Source organism: Mirounga leonina, unplaced genomic scaffold (genome assembly GCF_011800145.1).
Source record: "Mirounga leonina isolate KUSES-001 unplaced genomic scaffold, KU_Mleo_1.0 Mir_114, whole genome shotgun sequence".
Classification (NCBI taxonomy): Eukaryota; Metazoa; Chordata; class Mammalia; order Carnivora; family Phocidae; genus Mirounga; species Mirounga leonina.
Genome location: NW_023270265.1, coordinates 34,395,402 through 34,422,897, shown reverse-complemented (window position 1 = coordinate 34,422,897; position 27,496 = coordinate 34,395,402). Strand labels below are relative to the sequence as shown.

Genomic DNA, 27,496 nt, shown 5'->3' with positions numbered 1-27,496 from the left:
AAGAACCTGATCTCAGTCTTGATTGAGTTAATGATAGCAAAATCCATTTCAAAGGTTTTTAGCACTGGAATTTGAAGCTCTAGAAAACCATCTTAAAAGTCTGTTACTTGAAGGAGAAATTCTTCCTGTATAATTAGGTATGTACATCATCTAATGGGAGAAATGCATCTTTTTTTTTAAATAATAATAATAATAAGAAGAAGAAGAAATGAATCTTCACTAAATGTTATAGATTTTTGAAAAGTCACTTAATTCTTCAACTCAAACAACAAAATCCTACTTGAAAACTTGGTTTGTCCCCAGAGCATTATAGTTTGGACAGCTCTCTCATTAGACACATGTCCAAAAAAGTATGGTAAAAAAAAAAAAATCACCAGATGAAAAACAAAATGTTTAAGTTAAAAGAGGGTACCTTAAAAGCCTTATCTGAATCTTATACCCTTTTATTTTATACATCATCTGTCAATACTGAGGGAGTGATCCTATAAACTCTGAATTCATAAGGTCTGAATAAAAATAAACATGATTATAAAAACATGACAGATTTGGAGACCTGACATTCATGTAGGTAAGAGTATACTTTAATTTCAAACATACTTATGTATCCTATAAACCAAAGGTAGAATTATCTTGAAGTATCAGATCTTAGCTTCTGTACCTAGGATCAGAGCTTTTATGAGAAAGTGGTATTGGATGAAAGGTATTTTAAATTACAGAAAAGAGGATCAATTTGATAAAAGAAACTGACCTGATGCAATTATTTCAGTTAAGGCTAAAAAAAAAAATAAAATAAAATAAAAAAGAAAATCACATAGGCTGATTTATAAATAATGTTTAACTTATGGACATCAAACAACAGAATGCTGGTAAATATCACAGATAGATTTTAAATATTCACATCTGGATGTTCTACCTCATAATAATTACTAGAGCGAAAAACTGGAGCAAAAAGAACTAGCATGCTGCTCCCAAGGCACCCTGCAATTATGTTATTAGATCTCTCCCAAAGTGGGATTAGGAGCATAACAAACTTACTTAGAATTTCTCCATTAAGAAATGTATTCATTTGGAAATAGATTACCACTGGTCCTGTTGAAAGGAGAAAAAACAAATAAACCAAATTTTCTTTTGGATGGTCTTTGTCCTCAGCCTAAGTCTTAATATGAAGCTAAAGGTTAGAATAATATCTTTTCGTGATGCTGGCGTATAATAAAAACGCAAACAAAATTAATAAAGAAGTCCTGTATCTTAAACTCCCAAAGCAACCAGATAAATCATGGTGCTTCTGATCAACTAATCTAATTAAGGTGCCCTGTTAACTTTTTTTTATTAGAGAGTGAGGGGAGGAGGGACAGAGGGAGAGGGAAAGAGAGAATCTTAAGCAGCTCCAACACCCAGCACGGAGCCTGATATGGGGCTCAATCTCACAACACTGACCTGAGCTGAAATTGAGAGTTCAGACGCTTAACCGACTAAGCCACACAGGCGCCCTCTGGTGCCCTGTTAACATTTTAGGCCTTACAGTGATATTCTAAAATGTACATGGCTCTGAAGTTTCTCCTATCTTCGAAGTAAACTTGTAGCATTACACATTGCCCTATTAAGAAATGTTAGTGTGTCATGTGCCTGAGCTAAAGGCAGACGCCTAACGACTGAGCCACACAGGTGCCACCTATATACTCCTGTCGTTCTAACTTTCAGAGAAACACTGCACACTTCCATCAATCAGTCTAAACTGCTTCCCACAGTGGTAAGGTTTAAGAACATTGATCCTTTTTCTGAAACCCACCAAATGTTTTCCATATTAGGTTGTCAAGTTCAGCAGGAGCTTGGTGGGCAACATTCGGGTGTTTAATGACTCAAAGTCCACCCAGCTATTCATATAGCCATCCATCCATGTATGTATGTGGAATTTTAACTAAATATCTACTATGCACAATGTCCTGTTAGTTTTTCAACTTAACATGCTTCTTTAATGCTGGTGAAGCATCATTTAGTTTCAACAGTTTGCCCTGGACACTTCATTCTGAGATAACGGGGTTAATGATAATCTAGGGTCTCCATAGACATATATATTACTGGTCAAAGAAAACTTGTAGATTCTCCTTAGTGCATTAACAACATCTCTAGCTAAACCTGGTTTAGGTTTTGACAAAAGACTTTGTGAAATTCCTAGAAATAAGTAATACTTGGGAGTCAGGATGAGACATTCTTTTCTCTTATTTTCTTAGCTGAAGGCAATAAGGTACTGTGTTTGTCATCCAAATTTACAGACACCAAAATGTCTTATGATTGAAAACTCTTCTTGTGTTGGGTTGAATTAACCTTAGCAACAGAATTTGATGATGAATAAAGCAATAATAATAATATATGGGTGGAGTTTTTTCATTGTTATTGAATGCTTTAAGTGGTACAGCCTACTGGTTAAGAGCGTGAGTTTTGGAGTTTACATTCAGAGCCCAAACTTGTAAAAACTTCAGCAAGTTTTCTAAGACCTCTAAAGTTTCAGTTTATTCAACTGTAAACTAGAGATATATTTTTTTGACTGAGTTGTTTTGAGGATTAAATAGGATTTGATACATAACAGCTGCCCATAATAGGTGTTAATAGGGGGCTTAATAAAAAAGTATTATACTTTGCTTTTATTAGTTTCTCTATTTCCCTTTCTTCTCAAATAAACTCAACATTTTATTATTTATTTATTTATTTTTAAAATTTATTTATTTATTTATTTGACAGAGAGAGAGAGAGACAGCAAGGGCAGGAACACAAGCAGGGGGAGTGGGAGAGGGAGAAGCAGGCTTCCTGCAGAGCAGGGAGCCTGATGCGGGGCTCGATCCCAGGACCCCAGGATCATGACCTGAGCCGAAGGCAGACGCCTAACGACTGAGCCACCCAGGTGCCCCTAAACTCAACATTTTAAATAGAAGGCTTACAAACCTGTTTCTTACAAATAAGAATTAGTAATATCTTTGATTTTGATTTTTTTAAATATATAATGTAGTTTTTGTTTCAGGGGTACAGGTCTGTGATTCATCAGTCTTACATAATACCCAGTGCTCATTATAACACATACCCTCCCCAATGTCCATCACCCAGCTACCCCTTCCCCCCACCCCACCTCCCAGCAACCCTCAGTTTGTTTCTTAAGATTAAAAGTCTCTTATGGTTTGTCTCCCTCTCTGATTTTGTCTTGTTTCATTTTTTCCCTCTCTTCCCCTGTGATCCTCTGCCTTATTACTTAAATCCACATATCAGTGAGATCATATGATAAATTGTCTTTCTCTGATTGACTTATTTCGCTTAGCATAATAAATACCATCTAGGTTCCATCCACATCGTCGCAAATGGCAAGATTTCATTTTTTGATGGCTGTGTAATACTCCTTTGTATATATATACCACATCTTCTTTATCCATTCATCTGTCGATGGACATCCTGGCTCTTTCCATAGTTTGGCTATTGTGGACATTGCTGCTATAGACATTGGGAGTGCACGTGTCCCTTCGGATCACTACATTTGTATCTTTGGGGTAAATACCCAGTGCAACTTCTGGGTCATAGGGCAGTTTATTTTCAACTTTTTGAGGACCCTCCATACAGTTTTTCAGAGTGACTGTACAAGCTTGCATTCCCACCAACAGTGTAGGAGGGTTCCCCTTTCTCTGCATCCTCACCAACATCTGTCATTTCCTGACTTGTTAATTTTAGCCATTCTGACTGGTGTGAAGTGGTATATCATTGAGGTTTTGATTTGGATTTCCCTGATGCCCAGTGATGTTGAGCATTTTTTCATGTTGGCCATTTGGATGTGTTCTTTGCAGAAATGTCTGTTCATGTCTTCTGCCAACTTCCTGATTGGATTATTTGTTCTTTGGGTGTTGAGTTTGGTAAGTTCTTTATAGATTTTGGATACTAGCCCTTTATCTGATATGTCATTTGCAAATATCTTCTCCCATTCTGTTGGTTGTTTTTTGGTTTTGCTGACTGTTTCCTTTGCTGTGCAAAAGCTTTCATCTTGTTGAAGTCCCAATAGTTCATTTTTGCCCTTGCTTCCCTTGCCTTTGGAGACATGTCTAGCAAGAAGTTGCTGCGGCCGAGGTCAAAGAGGTTGCTGCCTGTGTTCTCCTCAAGGATTTTGACGGATTTCTTTCTCACATTTAAGTCTTTCATCCATTTTGAGTCTATTTTTGTGTGTGGTGTAAGGAAATGGTCCAGTTTCACTCTTCTGCATGTGGACGTCCAATTTTCTCAACACCATTTTTGAAGAGACTGTCTTTTTTCCATTGGATCTTCTTTCCTGCTTTGTCAAAGATTAGTTGACCATAGAATTGAGGGTCCATCTCTGGGTTCTCTGTTCTGTTCCACTGATCTATGTGTCTGTTTTGTGCCAGTACCATACTGTCTTGATGATGACAGCTTTGTAAGAGAGCCTGAAGTCCGGAATTGTGATGCCACCAGCTCTGGTTTTCTTTTTCAACATTCCTTTGGCTATTCGGGGTCTTTTCTGGTTCCATACAAATTTTAGGATTATTTGTTCCAGTTCTGTTGATGGTATTTTGATAGGGATTGCACTGAATTTGTAGGTTGCTCTAGGTAGCATAGACATTTTAACAATACTTGTTCTTCCAATCCATGAGCATAGAATGTTTTTCCATTTCTTTGTGTCTTCCTCAATTTCTTCCATGAGTATTCTACAGTTTTTGGAGTTGATTTTGATCTTTATTAGTTATGGGTTTTGTCTAACAGAGTGAACCCCAATATCATAGAAGACACATAGGTTTTAAGAGAATTATATTTGCAGAAACACTGCAAGCTTGGGCATAAAGGAACAAAGGTAGTTCCAAAAGAAAAGAGGTCTTTGAGGGCGCCTGGGTGGCTCAGTTGGTTAAGCGACTGCCTTCGGCTCAGGTCATGATCCTGGAGTCCCGGGATCGAGTCCCGCATCGGGCTCCCTGCTGAGCAGGGGGTCTGCTTCTCCCTCTGCCCTCTTCCCTCTCATGCTCTCTGTCTCTCATTCTCTCTCTCTCAAATAAATAAAATCTTAAAAAAAAAAAAAAAAAAAAAAAAGAAAAGAAAAGAGGTCTTTGAACCTTAAACCTCTACAAGAAGGAAGAAGGCTGAGGAAAAAAACAAACACAGGCTACCATTCAAAGAAAAGGAAAGATGATTCAGGGGGTAAAATGAAAAGCCCAGAGCCACTAGCTAGAGAGTCACCCCCTTGAAAGTAGAAGGACTGGGTCTTCATCAAGGGAACTTCCAAACATTTCCCAGATGGATTTCACAATTGCTATGGACCAGTTATTCTTTTGTACCACTAATTTCCTTTTTGAACAGGAATGTGTGTAACAGTTATCTTTGCTTTCCCCACCACTGGCTGTGTGTGAGGGCAGATAACTTGTCTCTTTAGTTCTCTGGTGTATACAATTGAGAGGACTTGTACTAAAGGAGCTGTACTTAAGGAATCACACCTGAGGAGCATCATCTGCAGCTGGACCAGATTTAGTAAGATTCTGGATTCAGGAAAATAGTCTAACGAGACGAGACTTCTGCAGGGGTGTTAGGAGAGAGTGAGTGTATTTTGCATGTGGAAGGAAGTTAAATAAATTGCAGCAGACTGCAGTGCTTTTAAATTAAACTGTGATCAGAGAGTGGAAATCCTGTCAAAAGGTGGGTATTAATTCCGCTCTCCTTGTGTATGAGCTGAACTTAGTGATTCACTTCTAACTATAAATATGGTGGAAATGATGGTGTTTAATGTCTGAGATTATGTCATGAAATGCACCGCAGACTCCTCCTGGTTCTCTCTCAGATACATGCTCTGGAGGAGAACACTCAAACTGCCTCAGGTAAAGGTCCACGTGGCCAGGAACTGTGGCCTTTTGCCAATACCCACATGAGTGACCCATATCAAGAGTGGAAACCTCCAGGCCAGTCAAGCCTTCAGATGACAGCAGCCCTGGATGATGTCTTGACTACAACTTTGTGTAAGACCTTGAGCCAGAACCACTCAGCTAAGCTGCTCCTGAATTCCTGACCCACAGAAACGATGAGATAATAAATGCTTGTTGTTGTAAGTTGTAAAGTTTCAAGGTAATATCTTATTTAGCAACAGATACTAACACAGGTCACCATGGGTTATATCCTTTGGTGAAAAGTTTGTTGTATTAAAAGAAATTTGACAACTGTTGTCCCAAAACACAGAAGACAAAACTTATACACTTTTCTAAGACTTTTACAAATGACATTTTAAATTCACCAGCAAAGATCTAGGGAAAAAATGATCAATCCACAATACTTTTAAATCTTCTCTGTTCCTATCTGGGCTGAAAATTACCACTCTTGCTATGTGAATATAGAAATGACAATCGGTATGTCTGGCTTTTCCCATAATTTCATTTAGTTCCCTAAGGCATAAGTGAAATTGATACTTCTAGCCAATTTACAAACGAAAATACATAGGTATAAAAAAATTACAACATCTACTCAAAGTTATGCTGTCTTTATTTAATGGGGAAATTAAAACGAAAGCCCTGGCATAGAAATGCTGCTTAGTACTTTTTCCTTTTAAACTTTATAGTTAAAATTGAATGGTCCTTTTTGGAACATTTCTAAGAGAAATCTCAGTATTTAACAACTTTTAACAAAATCTGAACTTCATCTCATTCTCTCAGTTACTTTATACTATATGTTACTGTAATCATTTGGCTAATAAGTTGTTCTTAAAAGTGGGGTGTGTTTCTTTAGAAGAGGGAATATATCTATTTTAATCCAAATAATTAATGTGTCTTTCAAGTATTTATAAACACAGAAAGTTTAGGTTTGCATAAAAGAAGGCACTGAACATTTACTCCCTCATGATGAATCCTCTGGTTAATCTCCTTTCCATTGGGAAAGGATTTCTTTATGGGTTTATTTAAAGGATAGGTTTAAAGTTAAGCTATACTTAAATTCCTCAAAGCTTGCACTGCTTTTATAACTTGTACTTGCTTTTATCTAGGTCACTGGTATAGCTGGATTACTCAGAGTGGAATTCCCCTTTGGCTTTGGGCTCAACCTCTGTGATTAAATTCACAAGGGCACAACAAAAATGATTTACCAGGGCCACCTTAGGCAGTTCTATGCCTTGGTGCTTATTTTATTTATTTATTTTTTAAGATTTTATTTATTTATTTTGACAGAGAGAGACAGCGAGAGAGGGAACAAAAGCAGGGGGAGTGGGAGAGGGAGCAGCAGGCTTCCCGCTAAGCAGCAAGCCCGACGTGGGGCTCCATCCCAGGACCCTGGGATCATGACCTGAGCCGAAGGCAGATGCTTAACAACTGAGCCACCCAGGTGCCCCTGCCTTGGTGCTTATTTTAGTACTGAAGTTGAAAATCTAATATAATCCCAACATAGGCATCATGTGTCTATGTTTGCTGAACTCTACCTTAAGGGGTCCATGTTCTTCATTATGCATAAAGTTATTAATTCATTTTGCATCTTAAATCAAGCTATTCTCTCATTTTCCATCACTGATATATGACCTTTGCAATTCCACTAAGGGTTTGTAAGAAAACTAACAAATCACTTAAATATGATTTACAAAGTCTCGATATTACTGTGCAGACATAATTTTCAGCTTAAGTTTATAATCCACTTTTAATTTAGTTTGGTATGTATGCATATATGTGTGCCTGCATTAGGTCTACATAACATTAGGCTGCCAAATCAAAGACCACCTCAAAAACCTTAAGTCTTCCTATGCTGCTCTGAGTGTCAAGGTACACAAAGAAAGAAGAAAATATGTGCATGGGATGTACCGAACTCATTTCTTGGTTTGCAACAATTCAATCATGCCTTTCTTTTCTACACAGATACTCACTCTGAACTGGGTATCCTAGCTCAGCTGGATCTTTTGTCCTCCTTTAATGAAGTATTACACTCAGAAATCACACAAAGAAAATTTACACCACCAAGACAATAGTAGTTTGTTATTAAAGCTTTGCAAATTAAATATATAAATTAGGTGTTCATTTTACCTCTGAAAGATTGGGGGCAACTAGCAGTCACTCTTCCTTCACCCCCCTTCTAATGTGAGCATACTTTAAGATACCTCCTACCTCACTGTATCAAGGTTTCCAGAGAGAAGAAAGATTATAGCCTTCTAATTATTTCAACTCACAGGACTTTGCAGGATCTGAGTAACTCGTTTCCTCTGCTCCATCATATTGAAGTCTTGTCGTAGATCAGGAGACATGTTTCTTTCCCTAATATATTCTGGGTCATTTTCATTGATGCGGTCAAAATACCTCTCTTTGTGAGGCATGCTGGGAGGAGGAGGAGTAGTGACCACGCCTTGGCTGGCATCTGAACTCATGCTTCAAGTCAGCAACTCCCCTTGTTATCTGCATTAATAAACACAAACAAGGACATTCATGATAAGTATTAAATTAGATTTTACGGAGGTTAAGCAGAACTTTTTTTTTTTTTTTTTTTTTTACCCAGAAAGTACCAGTGGCAACTTTCTTTAGAAAGTAGCTTCTCAGGCGCCTGGGTGGCTCAGTTGGTTAAGCGACTGCCTTCGGCTCAGGTCATGATCCCGGAGTCCCGGGATCTAGTCCTGCATCGGGCTCCCTGCTCGGCGGGGAGTCTGCTTCTCCCTCTAACCCTACCCCCTCTTACGCGCTCTCTCTCACTCTAATAAATAAATTTTAAAAAAATCTTAAAAAAAAAAAAAAGTAGCTTCTCAAAAAATATTAGAACAATTTTTTATTAAGGTAAAAGTCTCAAAGTGCTAAATTGGAAACTAATATTTTCAAAGGTAATGAAAACTCTTCAATTATAATAATGTCATCAACTACTAACTGAATCTTTAGGAGGAACAATCAAAATCTCTGAAAGTAAAACCTCACATCTAAAATGGCAAAATTTCCACAATTAGTGAGTACTGTCCCTAGAGCTTCTCTTTTCTCTCTTACTCATGCTTTTTTATGTTACGCCAAACTTTGGCCATATTTAATGACCCTACCTTTTATAGAGAATGTAATTTACTAACACATGAGAGAAACCGTTTCTTAAGTCTAAAAATTGTCTTTCAAGTTTTTCCAATGATTCAGCTTCCTGGGAGGAATTACTAAGGTTGCCAGACTACAGCAGATAGTGCTTCAAATTCAAGAAACAGTAAAAAGCTATTGAAACCACTTGAACAGCGGAGTCACTTAATTATCATGATAATCACACTTCTCTAGACAGATTCAGGAAGAAGGTGGTAAAGGCCACTTTCTTCTTAGGGATCTGAACCTCTGATAAAAACCAGAGATATCTGGTCTCATCTTTAAAACACAGTTAACAACCAGTGAGATTACTGTATTTGTCTCTAATAACAGTTTTCTCTGATGGAATTCATCTCTACAGCTGCCCTGGTGCAACTGAGACCAAGCAAACTGTAAGATTAAAAATTCGTGCATTAGATGACACGATGTCGTATAAAGAAAACCCTAAAGACTCCACCAAAAAACCACCAGAACTGATAAATGAATTCAGTAAGGTCACAGGATACAAAAATCAATGTACAGAAATCTGTTGCATTCCTATACACTAATAATAAAACAGCAGAAAATTAAGAAAACAATCCCATTTACAACCGCACCAAAAATAAAATGCCTAGTAATAAACTTAATGCAAGAGGGGAAAGAACCTCCAAAAACTATAATACTGATGAAAGAAACTGAAGACAACACAAAGAAATGGAAAGACATTCCATGCTCACAGATTGGAAGAACAAATATTGTTAAAATGCCCATACTACCTAGATTTAATGCAATCTCTATCAAAACACCAACAGCATTTCTCACAGAACTAGAACAATCTTAAATTTATATGGAACCCCCACAAAAGACCCTGAATAGCCAAAGCAATGTTGAAAAAGAAAAACAAAACTGGAGGTATCACAATTCCAGACTTCAAGTTATACTACAAAACTGTAGTAATAAAAACAGTTTGATAATGGTACAAAAACTGACACTTAGATCAATGGAAGAGAATAGAAAGCTCAGAAATAAACCTGCAATTATACAGTCAATTAATCTTTAACAAAGAAGGCAAGAATATGCTAGCTACTGAACTTTATATACATTAGTTTATTTACTTCTCTTAATCCCATGAGGTAGGTGTTATCTCCACTTTACAAATGAAGAAATAAAATCATTGAGAAGTAACTTGTCCCAGGCCAAAGAGCTAGCAAGTGGTGGACCAGGGATTTAAATCTAGTCTGTAGCTCTCTAGAGTCCTAGTGGTCTTCATCACAACCCAGACCCAGAGGTAAGCTAGTACTTCTTTTCAAACGCCAATTCCAGCTACTCAGTAGCACTGACGATTTTTTGTTTTTGAGACTGGTAAAACCTTTCCAAACGAACAAGCAAGCAAACAAACGAAAAGTACCAGAATTGCCATGGTTTGGAAGGGAGTCATGCATCTTCACTATACTGCTTCCCAAGGAGGGTTAAGGGAATAAAGTGGTAGATTCTTTATTTTAAGGGAATAAAGTTTTTCTTAATCCTGAACAACTAAACTAAGCATACATATTTCTGCTTCTAGAGGATATGGAAACAATTCAGTTCCAGGGCTCCTTCTCTTTAAAATTAACTGACCCTATTTTTTTAATTCAAGTATAATTAACATGCAGTGTTATATTAGTTTCAGGTATACAATATGATTCAACAATTCTATACATTTCTCAGTGCTCCTCTTAATCACCTTTATCTATTCAACCCCCCTCCCCTCCTCTCTGGCTACTACTAGTTTGTTCTCTATTTAAGGATTTGTTTTTTTGTTTGTCTGTTTCTTAAATTCCACATATGAATGAAAATATATGGTATTTCTCTTTTCCTGACTTAGTTCACTTTGCCTTATACCCTTTAGGTCCATCCATGCTGCTGCAAATGACAATATTTCATTTTTTAAGGGCTGAGTAATAATCCATGTGTGTGGGGGTGTGTGCGTGTGCACACGTATATGTGCACATACACATCCATCTTCTTCATCCATTCATCTATTGATGGGACACTTGGACTGCTTCCGTATTTTGCCTATTGTAAATAATGCTGCAATAAACACAGGGGTGTATATAGCTTTCTGAATTATTGCTTTTGTTTTCTTTGAGTAAATACCCAATAGTGGAATTACTGGATCATATGATAATTCTATTTTTAATTTTTTTGAGGAACCTCCATACTGTTTTCCACAGTGGCTACACCAGTTTGCATTCCCACCAACAGTGCACGAGGGTTCCTTTTTCTCCACATCCTTGCCGACTCTTGCTACATCTTGTGTGTTTGATTTTAGCTATTCTGACAGGTGTAAAGTGACATCTCGTGGTTTTAACAACCAATCCTATTTTTAATGTTACATATATACAGTCATGCTTTCTAGTACTTCAAAGCAACATAAACCAGTGCAAACCAGTATGAACTCCATTACCGGGAAAAATATTCATCTTCTAAGAGGATTCTTTGAATTGAAAATAATGCAGGGAAACAGATTTTTTTTACAAAGTAAAGTTATAAAACTTACTGTCAACACCATGGGTTTCACTCTGGCCATAGAGATTAGAAACAAGATAACAGGCATAAGCAAAAATTCTAGTTTAAAAAATCTTATCCAAATATTTATGAAATAACCACCCAACATGTATGTTTAAAGAAATTTAGATTCAAGGCACAGATGAAATACTCCATAACGATGGCTTCCAAACTCTTTAAAAATGGCAATCCACAATAAGAAATACATTAAGTATAATTACATACATGAGATAATATAACTGAAATAAGTTCATGGTACTTTCCCTTACTATGTGGTACATTCTGCTATTTCCTATTTTAATCTTTTTCATTAAAAAAAAAAATACTGGTCAAATAGATTCTTGGTCTACTAATGGGTTGTGACCCACAGTTTGAAAAACACTATTGTAGAGACTCTAAGTTATGGTCAGATGGAAAACAGAAAGGAAAAGAGGTGTGTTTGTGTATGAGATGGGGGAGGAGGGACTGAATATATGCTAGAGATGGAAGGGAACTGGAAATGCTTCCTTGAGATTTTTAAAAAAATGTTTATGGCAGACTATAGCAGTTAGATCCTAGTGATTTGGGGGATAATTACATTTTCCTCCATTTGGGCAGTTAGTGCCATCTGTACTACTCAATGTCCATTTGTTTTTCATTTTTTCTTGAGTCTTATCTATTTCTAGTTCAATTTTCCAGATCTCTTTGCTTATGTTTGTAGTTCCCACAGGCAGGGGACTCCATAAGTGGTGGATAAATTGAATTAGTTTACTATCTCACAATTCCTTCCAAATCAATCTGGTTTGTATTAGTTCTAGGCTGGGAATGGTAAAAAACAATCTTATGAAAAGTTATTAAAAAAAACTCCCCAAGAATTAAGTTTGGAAAGACTTTAACAGCTTCTTCTAGAACAGAAGCAAAAAGATGGTTGTACTTTCAAGTCCCAGGCCTATTGTTCCATATTTAAAACAAAAATCAAAGATATGCCACGACTTCAAAGCAGCATATTTGCTTAAAACAACAATAGCAACAACAACAAATGCTGGTTTATTAAGTTAGGGTTTTTCTTAATGAAATTTACTGTAAAATTTTGAGGGTATTTAAAGTTTTAGAAAACAATTTGGACCCTGCACAAACTGTAACAAGCCACAACTTTCGATTGACCAAAGAAGTTTTATTCATTTTAAATTCTAAAAGGCATAGAGATGCCTGGGTGGTTCAGTCGGTTAAGCGTCTGCCTTCGGCTCAGGTCATGATCCCAGGGTCCTGAGATCTAGTCCTGGATTGGGGGTCCTTGCTCAGTGGGGAGCCTCCTTCTCTCTCTGCCTGCCACTCCCGCTGCTTGTGCTCTCCCTCTCTGACAAATAAAATCTTTAAAAAGAAAAGAAAAAAGTTTTAAATTCTAAAAGGCATGAACTACTTTCAACTGCAAGCCAAGATTTTATATACAACTGACATGGAAATCAACAGACTTGGGAAAACGGAACTAGGCATAGAGAAAAGTGAAGAAAAAGAAAAGAAAACAACCCAAACAACAGGCATTGAGTAGCACCAAGTAATACAGATAAAACTTTCTAAGTGCCCCAATGGAAGAAGACATAATTATCCCACAAGCACTAGGGTCTTATTATTATAATGGCTATGGATTCTATTTAGAGTTCTCTTGGAATATTTCAGACTAGATTCAAGGATCACATTTTACAGATGAGAGGAAATTACACTCAGAGGTGTTGAGTGCTTTTTCTAAAGCTACCATGTTCAAGTATCAGATATTGCTATAAAATCATAATAATGACATACATTAGTACCATCATGTCATTCACAGATTGCCCCATGGTCAAAATTTACTCTTCCAATGAAATATATGAAAAAACCCCAGGCCTATCACATACATTTTATGCAGGAATTTTATAAATATCACTGACTGTGAGGAATAAGCTATAAAGAAGGGCTACAAATTTTAGCTCATGTAAACAGACTTAATTGTATGACTGTCCCTCTAGCATGCACAGAAAAGTAGATAAACAAATTAGGTTTTTCATTGGCAATCTGCTTCACTTAAATACAAAAGGAACACATTTTATTTAAGTAACTAGACTTCTAAAGATTAAGAAGTATTCACTAACATAGTACCACTAAGTCAAGGAAGTGTCTTTCATTTAATTCTTTGAAGCAAAAATTAAGAGACTATCTGGTCCAAATCTCTTATCTTCCAGATTAGATAACTAATGGAAGAAGTCTTCATAAAGAGACGAGCCCAAGACCATATACCAAGCATCATCGGGGTGATCTAGGTTCTCCTAGTACAGGGCTCTTTCCATGACACAATACTGCTTCCTCATAATTTGCCACCCTATATACTTGGTCTTTTCCATCAGTACTTAGGAAGCCAGACATAAAGATGCATAAAGACAAGGAGTATTGGGAGCTGGGCTGATCAAGAAGCTTCATGAGGCAGGAAAAGATGAATGGTACCATAAAATATCATGGAACATTCAACACACTTTTGAGTTCCAACCAAAAAGGAATGAAATGCAGAGTAAAGGCCCTTAAATCGGATCAAATCCATCTGAAGAAACCACCAAACGGGCAATGATCAGTACTTTGGAAGTTCTGTTAACCCAAATGGCTACAATGTCTTAATCAGAGGTTATCAAAATGACACTGACTGTGCCCTGGGTAACAATAAATTTTGTTCAAATTTACACTCTTACCCCAGAGTTAATTTAGCATCATTTCGAAAGAGTTGAGGGTCTCTGTTTATAATGAAACAAATTAATCTTCAGAAAAAGATTATGTTGGTAGTATCTCTGCTTCACAGATAAGAAAACTGAGGTTTAATAATTTGCCTCAGGAAGACACAAAGAAATGGAAAAACCTTCCATGCTCATGGATTGGAAGAACAAATATTGTGAAGATGTCAATGCTACCTAGAGCAATCTACACATTTAATGCAATCCCTATCAAAATACCATCTACTTTTTTCAAAGATGGAACAAATAATCCTAAAATTTGTATGGAACCAGAAAAGACCCCGAATAGCCAGAGGAATGTTGAACAAGAAAAGCAAAGTTGGTGGCATCACAATTCCGGACTTCAAGCTCTATTACAAAGCTGTCATCATCAAGACAGCATGGTACTGGCACAAAAACAGACACATAGATCAATGGAACAGAATAGAGAGCCCAGAAATGGACCCTCAACTCTAGGGTCAACTAATCTTTGACAAAGAAGGAAAGAATGTCCAATGGAAAAAAGACAGTCTCTTTGGTGTTGGGAAAATTGGACAGCCACATGCAGAAGAATGAAACTGGACCATTTCCTTACACCACACACAAAAATAGACTCAAAATGGCTGAAAGACCTAAATGTCAGACAGGAGTCCATCAAAATCCTAAAGGAGAACACAGGCAGCAACCTCTTTGACCTCAGCCACAGCAACTTCTTCCTAGAAACATCGCCAAAGGCAAGGGAAGCAAGGGCAAAAATGAACTATTGGGACTTCAACAAGATGAAAGCTTTTGCACAGCAAAAGAAAGAGTCAACAAAACCAAAAGACAACTGACAGAATGGGAGAAGATATTTGCAAATGACATATCAGATAAAGGGCTAGTATCCAAAACCTATGAAGAACTTATCAAACTCAACACCCAAAGAACAAATGATCCAATCAAAAAATGGGCAGAAGACATGAACATTTTTCCAACGATGACATCCAAATGGCCAAAAGACACATGAAAAAGTGCTCAACATCGCTCGGCATCAGGGAAATCCAAATCAAAACCTCAATAAGATACCATCTCACACCAGTCAGAATGGCTAAAATTAACAAGTCAGGAAACGACAGATGTTGGTGGGGATGTGGAGAAAGGGGAACCCTCCTACACTGTTGGTGGGAATGCAAGCTGGTGCAGCCACTCTGGAAGACAGTATGGAGGTTCCTCAAAAAGTTGAAAATAGAGCTACCATATGATCCAGCAATTGCACTACTATTCTACAGTAGTGCAATTGCTGCACGCTATACTAAATATATGTATTTACCCCAAAGATACAAATGTAGGGATCCGAAGGGGTATGTGCACCCCAATGTTTATAACAGCAATGTCCACAATAGCAAAACTATGGAAAGAGCCAAGATGTCCATCGACAGATGAATGGATAAAGAAGATGTGGTATATATACACAATGGAATATTATGCAGCCATCAAAAGGAATGAAATCTTGCCATTTGCAACAACGTGGATGGAACTGGAGGGTGTTATGCTGAGCGAAATAAGTCAATCAGAGAAAGACATGTATCATATGATCTCACTGATATGAGGAATTCTTAATCTCAGGAAACAAACTGAGGGTTGCTGGAGTGGTGGGGGGTGGGAGGGATGAGGTGGCTGGATGATAGACGCTGGGAAGGGTATGTGCTATGGTGAGCGCTGTGAATTGTGTAAGACTGTTGAATCACAGACCTGTACCTCTGAAACAATATACTATATGTTTAAAATTTTTTTTTTTTAAAGATTTTACTTATTTATTCAACAGAGAGAGACAGAGCGAGAGAGGGAACACAAGCAGGGGGAGAGGGAGAAGCAGGCTTCCTGTTGAGCAGGGAGCCTGATGCGAGGCTCGATCCCAGGACCCTGGGATCATGAACTGAGCCGAAGGCAGACACCCAACGACTGAGCCACCCAGGTGCCCCTACATTATATGTTTAAAAAAAAAAAAAAAAAAAAAGAAGATAGCAGGAAGGGAAAAATGAATGGGGGGAAATCGGAGAGGGAGACAAACCATGAGAGACTATGGACTCTGAGAAACAAACTGAGGGTTCTAGAGGGGAGGGGGGTGGGGGGATAGGTTAGCCTCGTGATGGGTATTAAAGAGGGCACGTACCGAATGGAGCACTGGGTGTTATACTCAAACAATGAATCATGGAACACTACATCAAAAACTAATGATGTAATGTATGGTGATTAACATAACATAATCAAATCAAATCAAAAGTAAAAAAAAAAAAAATTTGCCTCAGATTACCAAATGTTCTTCACCAAATGTGGAATTATTCATGGTTACAGATCTCAATAGGTATGAGAGTTGACCACAAGATGGAATGGCTCAAAGACTGCCATTTTCTAGAAGTATATACAGCTATCACAACCTTAATTACAACCTTTCTTTATTGTGGTGCCTGGAAATACATTACAGGATCACAATATTTACCACCAAAATAGAAATGGCAAGTGTTCTGAAAGTAGTGAGATTAAAAAGTCTTGTATGGGGCGCCTGGGTGGCTCAGTCGGTTAAGCGTCTGCCTTCGGCTCAGGTCATGATCCCGGGGTCCTGGGATCGAGCCCCACATCGGGCTCCCTGCTCAGCGGAGAGCCTGCTTCTCTCTCTCCCACTCCCCCTGCTTGTGTTCCCTCTCTCGCTGTGTCTCTCTCTTTCAAATAAATAAATAAAATCTTTAAAAAATAAATAAATAAAATAAAAAAATAAATAAGTCTCGTATGGCTATCAAATTGGTATAAATGTAGAAACTTAACTCTCTCTGGCCTAGTGCCAGAATCTTTTCAAATGACTTCTGTTGAGTATATCTTTAAAACTATAAATTCTAGACTTCTATATAAAAGTCAGGAAACAATGAATCTACAGTTGATTAGTAAAAGATACTATTATTCTGAGCCTTAACCTTAAAAATCAAAACTTAAAGTCAAAGAAAAAAACAAATAAACTGGTAATGGTAACACCACCTTATCATGCCGCTAAATGTCCTGTGCTTAATGGAATTTGATAGCTGGCTCAGTAGTCATTAAAAAACAAAAACAAAAACAGATAAAAGAAAATAGTCATTCGGAGGGCATACTTATGAGAATGTTTTGGTTTCAAACTTTGTTTTATAAAAAAAAATAGGGGTGCCTGGGTGGCTCAGTGGGTTAAGTGTCTGCCTTTGGCTCAGGTCTCCTGGATCCAGCCCCACATCGGGCTCTTTACTCAGTAGGGAGCCTGCTTCTCCCTCTCCCTTTGCTGCTCCCCCTGCTTGTGCTCTGTCAAATAAACAAAATCTTAAAAAAAAAGAAAAATAATACACGGCTAATTAAGATAAATTATTTTAGCAAACATGAAAAATACATCCTGTGCTTGTACAACTGGAATATAGTAGTTATATTTTAAATAATGTATATTATGATGACATCTAAGGGCAGAGCAGTAAGTACAAAAATTTTGAACAGGTGTTTGCTAGGTCAAAATCCAGCAGGGTGAGCCAAAGACTAAAAGTATTCATTCAACTGCTGGATAGCAGGATGAAAGCATAGGAATAATCAAACGTTTTTCTCATTAAGGTACCAATACTTGATGAAGAATATTTCATTGATCAACATTACCTGTTGCAAGGAACAGTGTGCTGGATTCCTGTATTTGAAGAGGACGGATTGGGGAGAAGAAGGACAGTTACTTGCTTAGGCATTGGCAGGAGTATAAATAAATAACATTTACTGGTAACTTGAAAAGAAACCTTTCATTATAAATAGATCAAATTTACAAAATATAATGGCCATGCAAGAGGCAGAGTTACAAACTTGAAAATATGTATAAAAAGTTCAAGAAAATAAAGTGTATTTTCTTGAAGTCCAAACTCAATCATTATCTAGATTTAGCTCAAATTGTTCCCAACATGAATCATCTGGAAAAACAAATATGAAACTGATTTTTAAATAAACAAACATATAGCCTTATAAAATGGTCAGTAAAACAATCAACCACAGAAAGACAATCCCCCAAGTATCTTGCAGAATCCAAAAACAGATGGCCTTGGTGCCTTTACCCTCTTTTCTGCAACAAAATTTAATGTATGTTCTGTATATATTCCCTCAGTATTCGTTTGTCTTCAACATGGAGCTTTTGGAAATGATTGGGAAAAAACAAAAGGAGGATTTTTTTCTTCTCCTAAGAGAAAGTTTGACAGAGACTAGTGGATTGATTACTTGAATGTGCCTCTCAGACATTTAGTTTCTGTTATTGAGTCCCCTGGTATCAGTGAAATTTTTAAAACTGAGATCCAGGAAACTCTCCAGAACTTGACAGTTCATGATAAATGAGAGGTTTTAAAAAGTGGAATCAGTGGAGATTGTGATTTTTAAAAAAAGATTTATTGCTCTCAATTTCTGGAGATAACCTTAAATCTTTGGCTCTTGACTATATGGTAGTCCTTCTGGGCAAAAGGTTTTTGTTTCTAAGAAACACTAAAGTCTATTTAATATGTGCAGCACTGAGCTTGAAAAATTTAAAGCCCTTGCTTTTGACATTTTATTGAGAACAATGTTTGAGGTCAAATTCACTCTTACCTAATATGGTACATGTATCTAGAAACCTCAGGAAACTTTCCAAAATGAATATGAGAATATAAGTAATATGGAAAACTTAACTCCCCCAAATTCCAATCTTATGTCTACTTATTTCTCAAGGATTCTGAAGTCAAGAAATTCTAGTTCCTCACTCTGAAGAAATGCAAACAACACTACAAAGCTCATTATTAAAAATGAGTTGAGGGGCGCCTGGGTGGCTCAGTTGGTTAAGCGACTGCCTTCGGCTCAGGTCATGATCCTGGAGTCCCGGGATCGAGTCCCGCATCGGGCTCCCTGCTCGGCAGGGAGCCTGCTTCTCCCTCTGACCTTTCCCCCTCTCATGTGCTCTCTGTCTCTCTCCTTCTCTCTGTCTCAAATCAATAAATAAAATCTTAAAAAAAAAAAAAAAATGAGTTGAGTTTGCAAAATTAAACAATCACCCAAAAGTCTAGTCTAGAAAACGGATTTGTTACTGTGGATGATACTTCTAATGGTTCATTCCTAATGGGGGTCACTGTGACCAATGAGAAACAGGAGGGGGCCTGGAAGGGCACGCATGCGCACACGTACACACACACATAAGGCAGAGTTTTTTTTTTTTTAATTTATTTATTTTAGAGACAGAGCACAAGAGGGGGAGCGGGAGAGGGAGAAGCAGACTCCCTGCTGAGCAGGGAGCCCGATGCGGGACTCGATCCTGGGACTCCAGGATCATGACCTGAGCCGAAGGCAGTTGCTTAACCAACTGAGCCACCCAGGCGCCCCAAGGCAGAGCTCTTTATTGTAAAAATGGAAGGAAACAAATATATAAATAGTTAAAGAACCTAGGGTATCACTAAGTCCCAAGAGTTCATTCTGATCTACTATTTCAGGTATTCCAGCTAAGGAATTTTGGCTTTTATGGTTATAAGATAGATGTAAAATACAGCTGCAAAAGCCAATCCAAAAGCTGTAGGTAACTCAATACATTGTCACTGCAAGGAAGTCTGATTTGAAGGAGTTCCCACCTTCAGATTTTGGCTAGTAAGGAGGATTTCAAGATCATCACAACCCCATCTGTTTTCTTTCTATGGGAAGTCTAACAGTGAGCCACGAAAATGAAATTTATTAAGCATAGGTAACAATACTTGAAAATCACTTTGAAAAATACTTGGTCAGACCCTGCCATTTTAGAAATGTGATCATTGTAATAAGTGGCAGTCCATGAAAAGAGATGTTCATCAACCTCAGAAATCTGCTTTTGTACAAAAACTTTTTGTGAAACCTTTTTCAAATGAATCATCCTTTAGATCTAGAGTTCAATTTTACGTACTGTACTGGGTTGAAGAGTATCTCCCCAAATTCATGTCATGACTTCAGAATGTGACCTTATTTGAAAATAGGGCCTTAATTTGTAATCAAGTTAAGATGAAGTCAGATTGGATTAGGGCAGGCCCTAAACCCAATGACTAGTGTCTTTAAAAAAGCGAGAGAGATGTGGACACAGACACAGAAGAAACACAGGGGGAAAAAGCTATGTGATGATGGAAGCAGTGATAAAAGTGATGCTGCTGCAAGCCAGGGAATGCCAAGGGCTCCTGGCACCAAAAGCTAGGAGAGGCATAAAGCAGGTTTCCCCTCAGAGCCCCAGAAGAAATCAACCATGCTGACACCCTGCTTTTGGACTTCTGGCCTCAAGAGTAAGAGAATAAATTTCTGCTGTTTCCAGCCACTTGTTTTGTGGCACTTTTTTATGGTAGTCCTAGGAAACAAATACATACGCTGTTCCAATGGAATTTCCATCCTGATAATACTGATTTTTCACAAGCCATTTTGCCATCATAACAATGTAGATAACAATGTGGACACATAGCACACCTTTGCAGAATCAAAGTTGGCTCTTTATTTTTTTATTTTTTTAAAGATTTTTTATTTATTTATTTGACAGAGAGAGAGATAGCAAGAGCAGGAACACAGCAGGGGGAGTGGGAGAGCGAGAAGCAGGCTTCCTGCTGAGCAGGGAGCCCGATGCGGGACTCGATCCCAAGACCCTGGGATCATGACCTGAGCCGAAGGCAGACGCTTAACGACTGAGCCACCCAGGCGCCCCAAAGTTGGCTCTTTAGAAATAACAGACATCATTGATAATAAGTAAGGGCAATGCAAGGTAAATACATTCCACAGTGGCATGACTTTTGCAAACTACAATTTTAGACTGAGAAACAATGTTTCCAAGAAAATCTGAAGCCAAGAAAATACAAATGTTCTTGTCACATCAGAAGCTTAACAGAAATTTCTTTGTAAAACTCCATGAACTCACAATGAATGCTACCCACAAATAAAAGATGCAGTGGGCTCTACTACTTCTATCATAGCTGAAAGTGTTAAAGCAATTATCAAACTATAAAATATTACTCTGATGGAATATTTTTTCATTTAACTAAGGATGGATTTAAAAAGCCACTTGCTCAGGTTAGCAGGTTCTTGCCATGCATACATACATGCAGAATTTCTGCTCATCTACCCACACTAGGGACCACTGAACCCTAACCTGCAGTTTCAACGTCACGCCACGGGCCCTGGATCCCTAGGATTATGAAAAACTGTAAGAAACTAGTTAAGCAGCTCAACATCAAGTTAGTCTTGCTGCTGCTTCTACTCTGTTGTCTGACTTTCACTTGAGCAGTAATTGTATCTAATCCTTAAAGATCAAACTCTGTTGGTCTCTCAGCCCCTCCACTCACTATAAAGCAGCCGAAATCCCTTTCTTGTTTCTCTGTCAGGTAACTCCAAATACTTTCAAAATAGAAACTCTATACCTGAACCTGATACGTCAGGTCTGAGTCTTGGACCCTTCCATCAGTTTCTATAGTTCCCTGAGGTCACCTGACAGCTCGTACCTCGGCTTACAGGGGATTTCTGATGCCATGCAGAGTTCCCCATCTAGCCTTCTCCCAAAATACCCTGTCCCCATGCTCTGCCCATGTGTCAGGGTTGGACACTTACTGTTGAACCTCCCTCTTACTGAGAGTCCACACACCTGGGTTCTTCCCTATTGCCTGTTGCTAGGGTTCTGCCAAGGCCTCAAAGGATCTACCTAGATTCCAAATCCTTGTCAGGCATGTTTCAGTCACTGCAACTCCATTCCCTACACCATTCTTCTTAGTAATTTAGCTTGTGTGTGTCTTCATTAAAGAATTTACACTAGAATTTTTAAAAACACATTTTTTGATGAAAATGTTTTTATGTGAAGAGAGGGATAATGGCCAATAGTCAACATTTCCTGACCATCTAATGTTGTCTTACATGGTCTTAAGAATATAGCAGGTTTTAACTCTTTTAATCCCCATAATAACTCTAGAAAGGTAGGTGCTATTACCATACTCATTTTAAAAAGAAATAGCACAGAGAAGTTGTTTATCCATGGTCACACAGGAGTAGGTGTTAGCTGAGATATAAATTCAAGGAGACTGGCTCAGAACCTCTGTTCTTAACCACTGTGCTATATTGTGTCTCTACCTTCCACCATCCCATTCCTCTCTCTAACCCCCAGTGATGTTTTTAAATTTTGAGTCATTTCGAATTTACACCTATTAAGATCCTTTGGTAAATGTTTCCAACTCCTCCCCTACCCCAGTCCCCAAATCTAAGTGAGTCACCTAAGTGAACACCATCTAAGTCCCTACCTCTAATGTGAACTCTTTGGCAAAATATTTATTTTCATAGATTAGATTTTTCTTACAATGAAGTTTACTTGAACATGAAAACATGTCATACAGAGTCTGACACTCAGGGACTTAAAAAAAATTTTTTATTATTATGTTAATCACCATACATTACATCATTAGTTTTTGATGTAGTGTTCCATGATTCATTGTTTGAGTATAATACCCAGTGCTCCATGCAGAACGTGCCCTCTTTAATACCCATCACCACCAGGCTAACCCATCCTCCCACCCCCCTCCCCTCTATTTGACAGAGAGAGCCCAAGCAGAGGGAGAGAGAGGGAGAAGCAGGCTCCCTGCTGAGCAAGGAGCCCGACGTGGGACTCGATCCCAGGACCCTGGGATCATGAACCGGGCCGAAGGCAGCCGCTTAACCGACTGAGCCACCCAGGCATCCCACCCCCCTCCCCTCTAGAACCCTCAGTTTGTTTTTCAGAGTCCATCGTCTCTCATGGCTCGTCTCCCCCTCCGATTTCCCCCCCTTCATTCTTCCCCTCCTGCTATCTTTTTTTTTCTTAACATATATTGCATTATTTGTTTCAGAGGTACAGATCTGAGATTCAACAGTCTTGCACAATTCACAGCGCTTACCAGAGCGCATACCCTCCCCAGTGTCTATCACCCAGTCACCCCATCCCTCCCACCCCACCCCCCACTCCAGCAACCCTCAGTTTGTTTCCTGAGATTAAGAATTCCTCATATCAGTGAGGTCATATGATACATGTCTTTCTCTGTTTGACTTATTTCACTCAGCATAATACCCTCCAGTTCCATCCACATCGTTGCAAATGGCAAAATCTCATTCCTTTTGATGGCTGCATAATATTCCATTGTATATATATACCACATCTTCTTTATCCATTCATCTGTCGATGGACTGACACTCAGGGATTATTAAGTCAATAATAAACAAGCAAAATTTCCTGGTAATTCACCAAATTTAATCTTCCACCAAGTATAATATAAACTACAACTATAATTACAAGCTTTAGGAAGAGGTGGTGGTGGTGGGTGAATTCTTTGGAACCTAATATCTAGATTACATATGCCCCATTATTTCATCTAGTACTGTGTTGGTCATTTATTGTCATTTAAAGAGGTTTAGGCTCTGACCAAGTATAAAGTAAGATTTAGCCTTGAAAAGTAGGCTTAGTCAATATGATTAAGAACCTTGAAAATGTATGCATACATTTTAATTTTTTAGGACAATTAATTCATATAAGAGAAAAGAGATTGGGATCCTTTTCTGACATGGAGACACTGAGGAGACTGGAGAGAATAGAGACAACAACTGAAGTCTCTAAACCACAGCTGGAACCTGAAGTCTTAATAAAAAGAAAATCTGAAAGAAGACCTAAAAAGTCTAAGGTCAAAATCAGGGAAAAAGAGAAAGCATTAAACTAATTCATCATTTAATTTACGAAGGAAAGTTTAACAAAGACATCAGAAGTGCAGATTTTTAAAGGATGAAGAATACCTTTATAAGGATAACAGAGAGACAAAACATTTATAAACCCAAATAACAACTGTCCCAAGAAATATATACTGCTCTTTCCTAATATTACTTAATTAGAACCAAAATAAGAATAGCATCTTTAGAACTTATGTCCTACTAAGCTCTAATACCTTTAAGATATTATTACATCTAATCCTACTGCCTCAATTCTCCATATGAAGAAACAGGTCCCAAAAAGAATGTGACTTCTCAAGTGTCCCTCAATTTGAGACTTTTCACATTACTAGAATAGCATATGATACACAGAAAGTAGATCATATGATCTGTCAATGTAAGAAAAGATTTAAAATAGAAACTGCATTAAAAAATTCCTTTAAAGATTGTGGCAATAAACTAATTTCAGAAGCTACTATGCATTAAATGATACCTTTCATGAAAAAGAAAAGTCACCTAATGTCTTAAGCTCCAATTTCTTGATTTTAAGTAGTTTTTAAGTAGCATTCAGGGTTAACAACATACAAAACAGATTTTTTGTGTATTTTCATAAGAATTTAGAACAATTTAACCACTTTTAAAATAATGAGAATGCTGCTCTTTCAAGCTTTAATGGTAATTCACTAGAGAGAATAAACTTTATGACTCAGCTTTTTGTACCACTCACACATGCCTGAAGGGTCCGCTTAAATTGCTTGCTATATTTTAAATTCAGGCTTGGAGTAGGATTCTTGTTTTTGTCTAGTCACAAAGAGTAGACTCACAGCTTAGTTCTATAGTGCCTATTTAGCTGGACTTAAAGCCTACATCAAGTACTTTATTGTCAAATAAAAAGCAAACTTCATGGAGCTTAGTAACTTAAGTAGCTCTCCACAGAGTTTGTTAAATATTTTGTTTCTACATTTGATCTCTATTGTCAAGGAAGAGTTCTATAGAGTTGCAAAGTGCCAGAAAGTGTTATTTTAAACATCTGAAAGGTAGTATGGACACTACAACCTTTGGGGTTCATGGTTACAACTGAGAAGCACAAAGATACCTACTATATAATTTTCAAAAAAACACAATTTTCTTAGTCCCTCCCTCAAGGAAAAAAAAAAAAAAGCACCTTGGAGTCCTACCTTTAAAAAACACTTAGGAATCAGCCTGGGGGTTTCTAAAATTTAGGCTCTGAAAATAGGATGGAAAAGACTTCCAAGTGTGTCCCTCATAGACTTAGAGGAAAATGATGACTCTCCCAAACAAAAGCCATTTCCCTGATTGATGCTTTGCTCACCTTCTTTCTCATGTACTTGAACTCTCTTCCCTCTCATCTCCAACCCTCCAAATCTTAATCCATACTTTGAAGTCTTATTCAAAAGCCAACTCCTTCCATAATGGCTTCCCCAATCTCCTCCACAAGAATTAGCCTTTCCTCCCACCAGTATTGTTCCCAAAGCACTTTTTCATAGTCTGTGTTGCCTTTAAATTATTTGAGTAGGTCTGTCTGCTCCAGTAATTGGGTCAACATCTTTTTTCTTTCTTTACTGTCCACTTACCGTTATGCAATAAGGGTTTATTAAACTAAGTGAGGTAAGTAGGGCTACTGAATCATAATATCCCATTCTCTACTTGACTTAGAATAAACTAGAGCAGAGAATTTAGAGCAACCCTTGAAAACTGGGCTAATCATGGTTTGTTCAGAATGGCCAGGTACCCAAGATGGCTGAGGTAATGAATTTCACCTGCATATAAAAGTCTTAAGCTGACTGAAAAGTAATCACAAAAAAGTGAAGGTATAAAAAGAGCAATTTAAAAAAAATCTATACTTACTCCTGGGTTTTGAAATGAGGTACAAGTTGTGGTACAAAAATGTCATTTTAAAATATTAAAAAAAAAACCCAACAAACCCTATTGATCCTATCAATCTAGCAACCACTAATTCAGCTGTTAGGTAAAGTCTATAAAGAAATATAAGACACAGGTCTAGGTCCTGCCTTTAAGGACTTCTCAGTTTTATCACAGAAGAACTAAGACATGACACATGGAAAGGTAACGAACAGTAAAAACCAGTTTATGACAACTACCAAATGAAAGATAAATATAAAATACCCAAGAGTTGTTGAGAATGGCTGTTAAAGAGAATTTTGGGTTAAGATAGTAAAGGAAGTTCAATTGAAATGAAAGGTAAGTTCTGATGTGCTTCATGTATAAAATGAGGTGATGGTTTGATCACATGACTTCTAGGTTTACCTTCCACCTCTGAAGTTTTGTTATATTCTTATCACATAATTATAGTGGTGACTTGATACTGACCATCCCCTGAATGGGGTTTTCTTCTACCTAATCATTATGAAAGAAACACAGCTTTGAAAAAGTAGACAGTCCTCAAATAAGTATTATAAAATTATTTTAAATATAAATATCCAAAATCAAATGTGATGTATCTCGTAAAAACATCTGATAGTTCCTAAAGACCCTGAGTTTGATGCTTTTTTCTTTGTACTAGCTTCTTGGTGTAGCTTTCAGAACTCAAAACAGGCCTTTAAGTAGACATTTTTCATAGCTGAAAGACGTATTTGAAACCATTTAATTAATTCTTGTCTCTCTGCGGAAAGTGAGTAAACCTGCAAAAAGTTCATCACTGCTATTAACACTTTTTTTTCTTCTTTGTTCTTTTTAACTGTCATGACTTCTATGCCCAGCAGTTACTGATGGTCATATGTATTCTGAAGGCTGGCCAAAGCTTTTTTTTTAGGGTAACACTCAAAACAAAGCAAATATTGGCTTAGTTATGACACTTGTTGTTCTAATACATTAATAGCCTATTGTTCACTGTGGTTGTCTCAACAAGATAATACATTGAAAAACAGCGTTTCCTGATAGGAAGTGAATTCCCACTGTGTGTCACAGGACTCCAGCCAAAAGCTGGGCTCCAAAGAAGAAACAGCAGTCCCTTCTAGGATTGCATAATGGAGCAGAGTAATGATTAGACTTTTTCTTCTCTCTCTCTTTTACACACACACACACACACACACACACACACACTTAAAATGGCTTTCTGCTTCAGCTCAAACTATAATCTACTGGACTGATTTTGCTATCATAGGATTGTTTTTCTTAAAATGATTGCAAATGTTTTAGACAAAGTTGTTCAACATCCTGTAGACAGCAGTATCCTGTATATTTCTAACTATAGAGAATTTCCTTAGTCGTAAATGTCACAATGAATGGGGTAACTTGACAAAGAAGATATCAGGATGTGTCATCAAGACATAGTGTGACCATCTTCAAAGGTTAGTGTCATACAAGCAATAGATTAAGTCATAATATATGAGGTACAATAATGGTAACAGGTTTTTATATGTTAGATACATGTAAGTGGGCAAAAATTAAGGCTCAATTAGTCCAACCACAACTTTATTTTGTTTGGAATCTCATTAGTGAGAAATTGATGTCACTAGCAGATCCACACACAGAAGAGTGTGCCTC

At 37.6% G+C, this 27,496-nt stretch overlaps 1 protein-coding gene across 6 annotated transcripts in view; it reads right to left on the bottom strand.

Annotated features, from left to right (window-relative positions):
* The window catches only part of ADD3 (adducin 3), a 124,187-nt gene that overhangs the window by 23,940 nt on the left and 72,751 nt on the right, over positions 1–27,496 (bottom strand). For all 6 annotated transcript variants that reach the window (XM_035028727.1, XM_035028765.1, XM_035028737.1 and 3 more), the window contains exon 2: positions 8,165–8,387. In XM_035028727.1, the coding sequence (XP_034884618.1) occupies positions 8,165–8,359 (195 nt within the window). In that variant the 5' untranslated portion in view covers positions 8,360–8,387. The remainder of the gene's footprint in view (positions 1–8,164; positions 8,388–27,496) is intronic.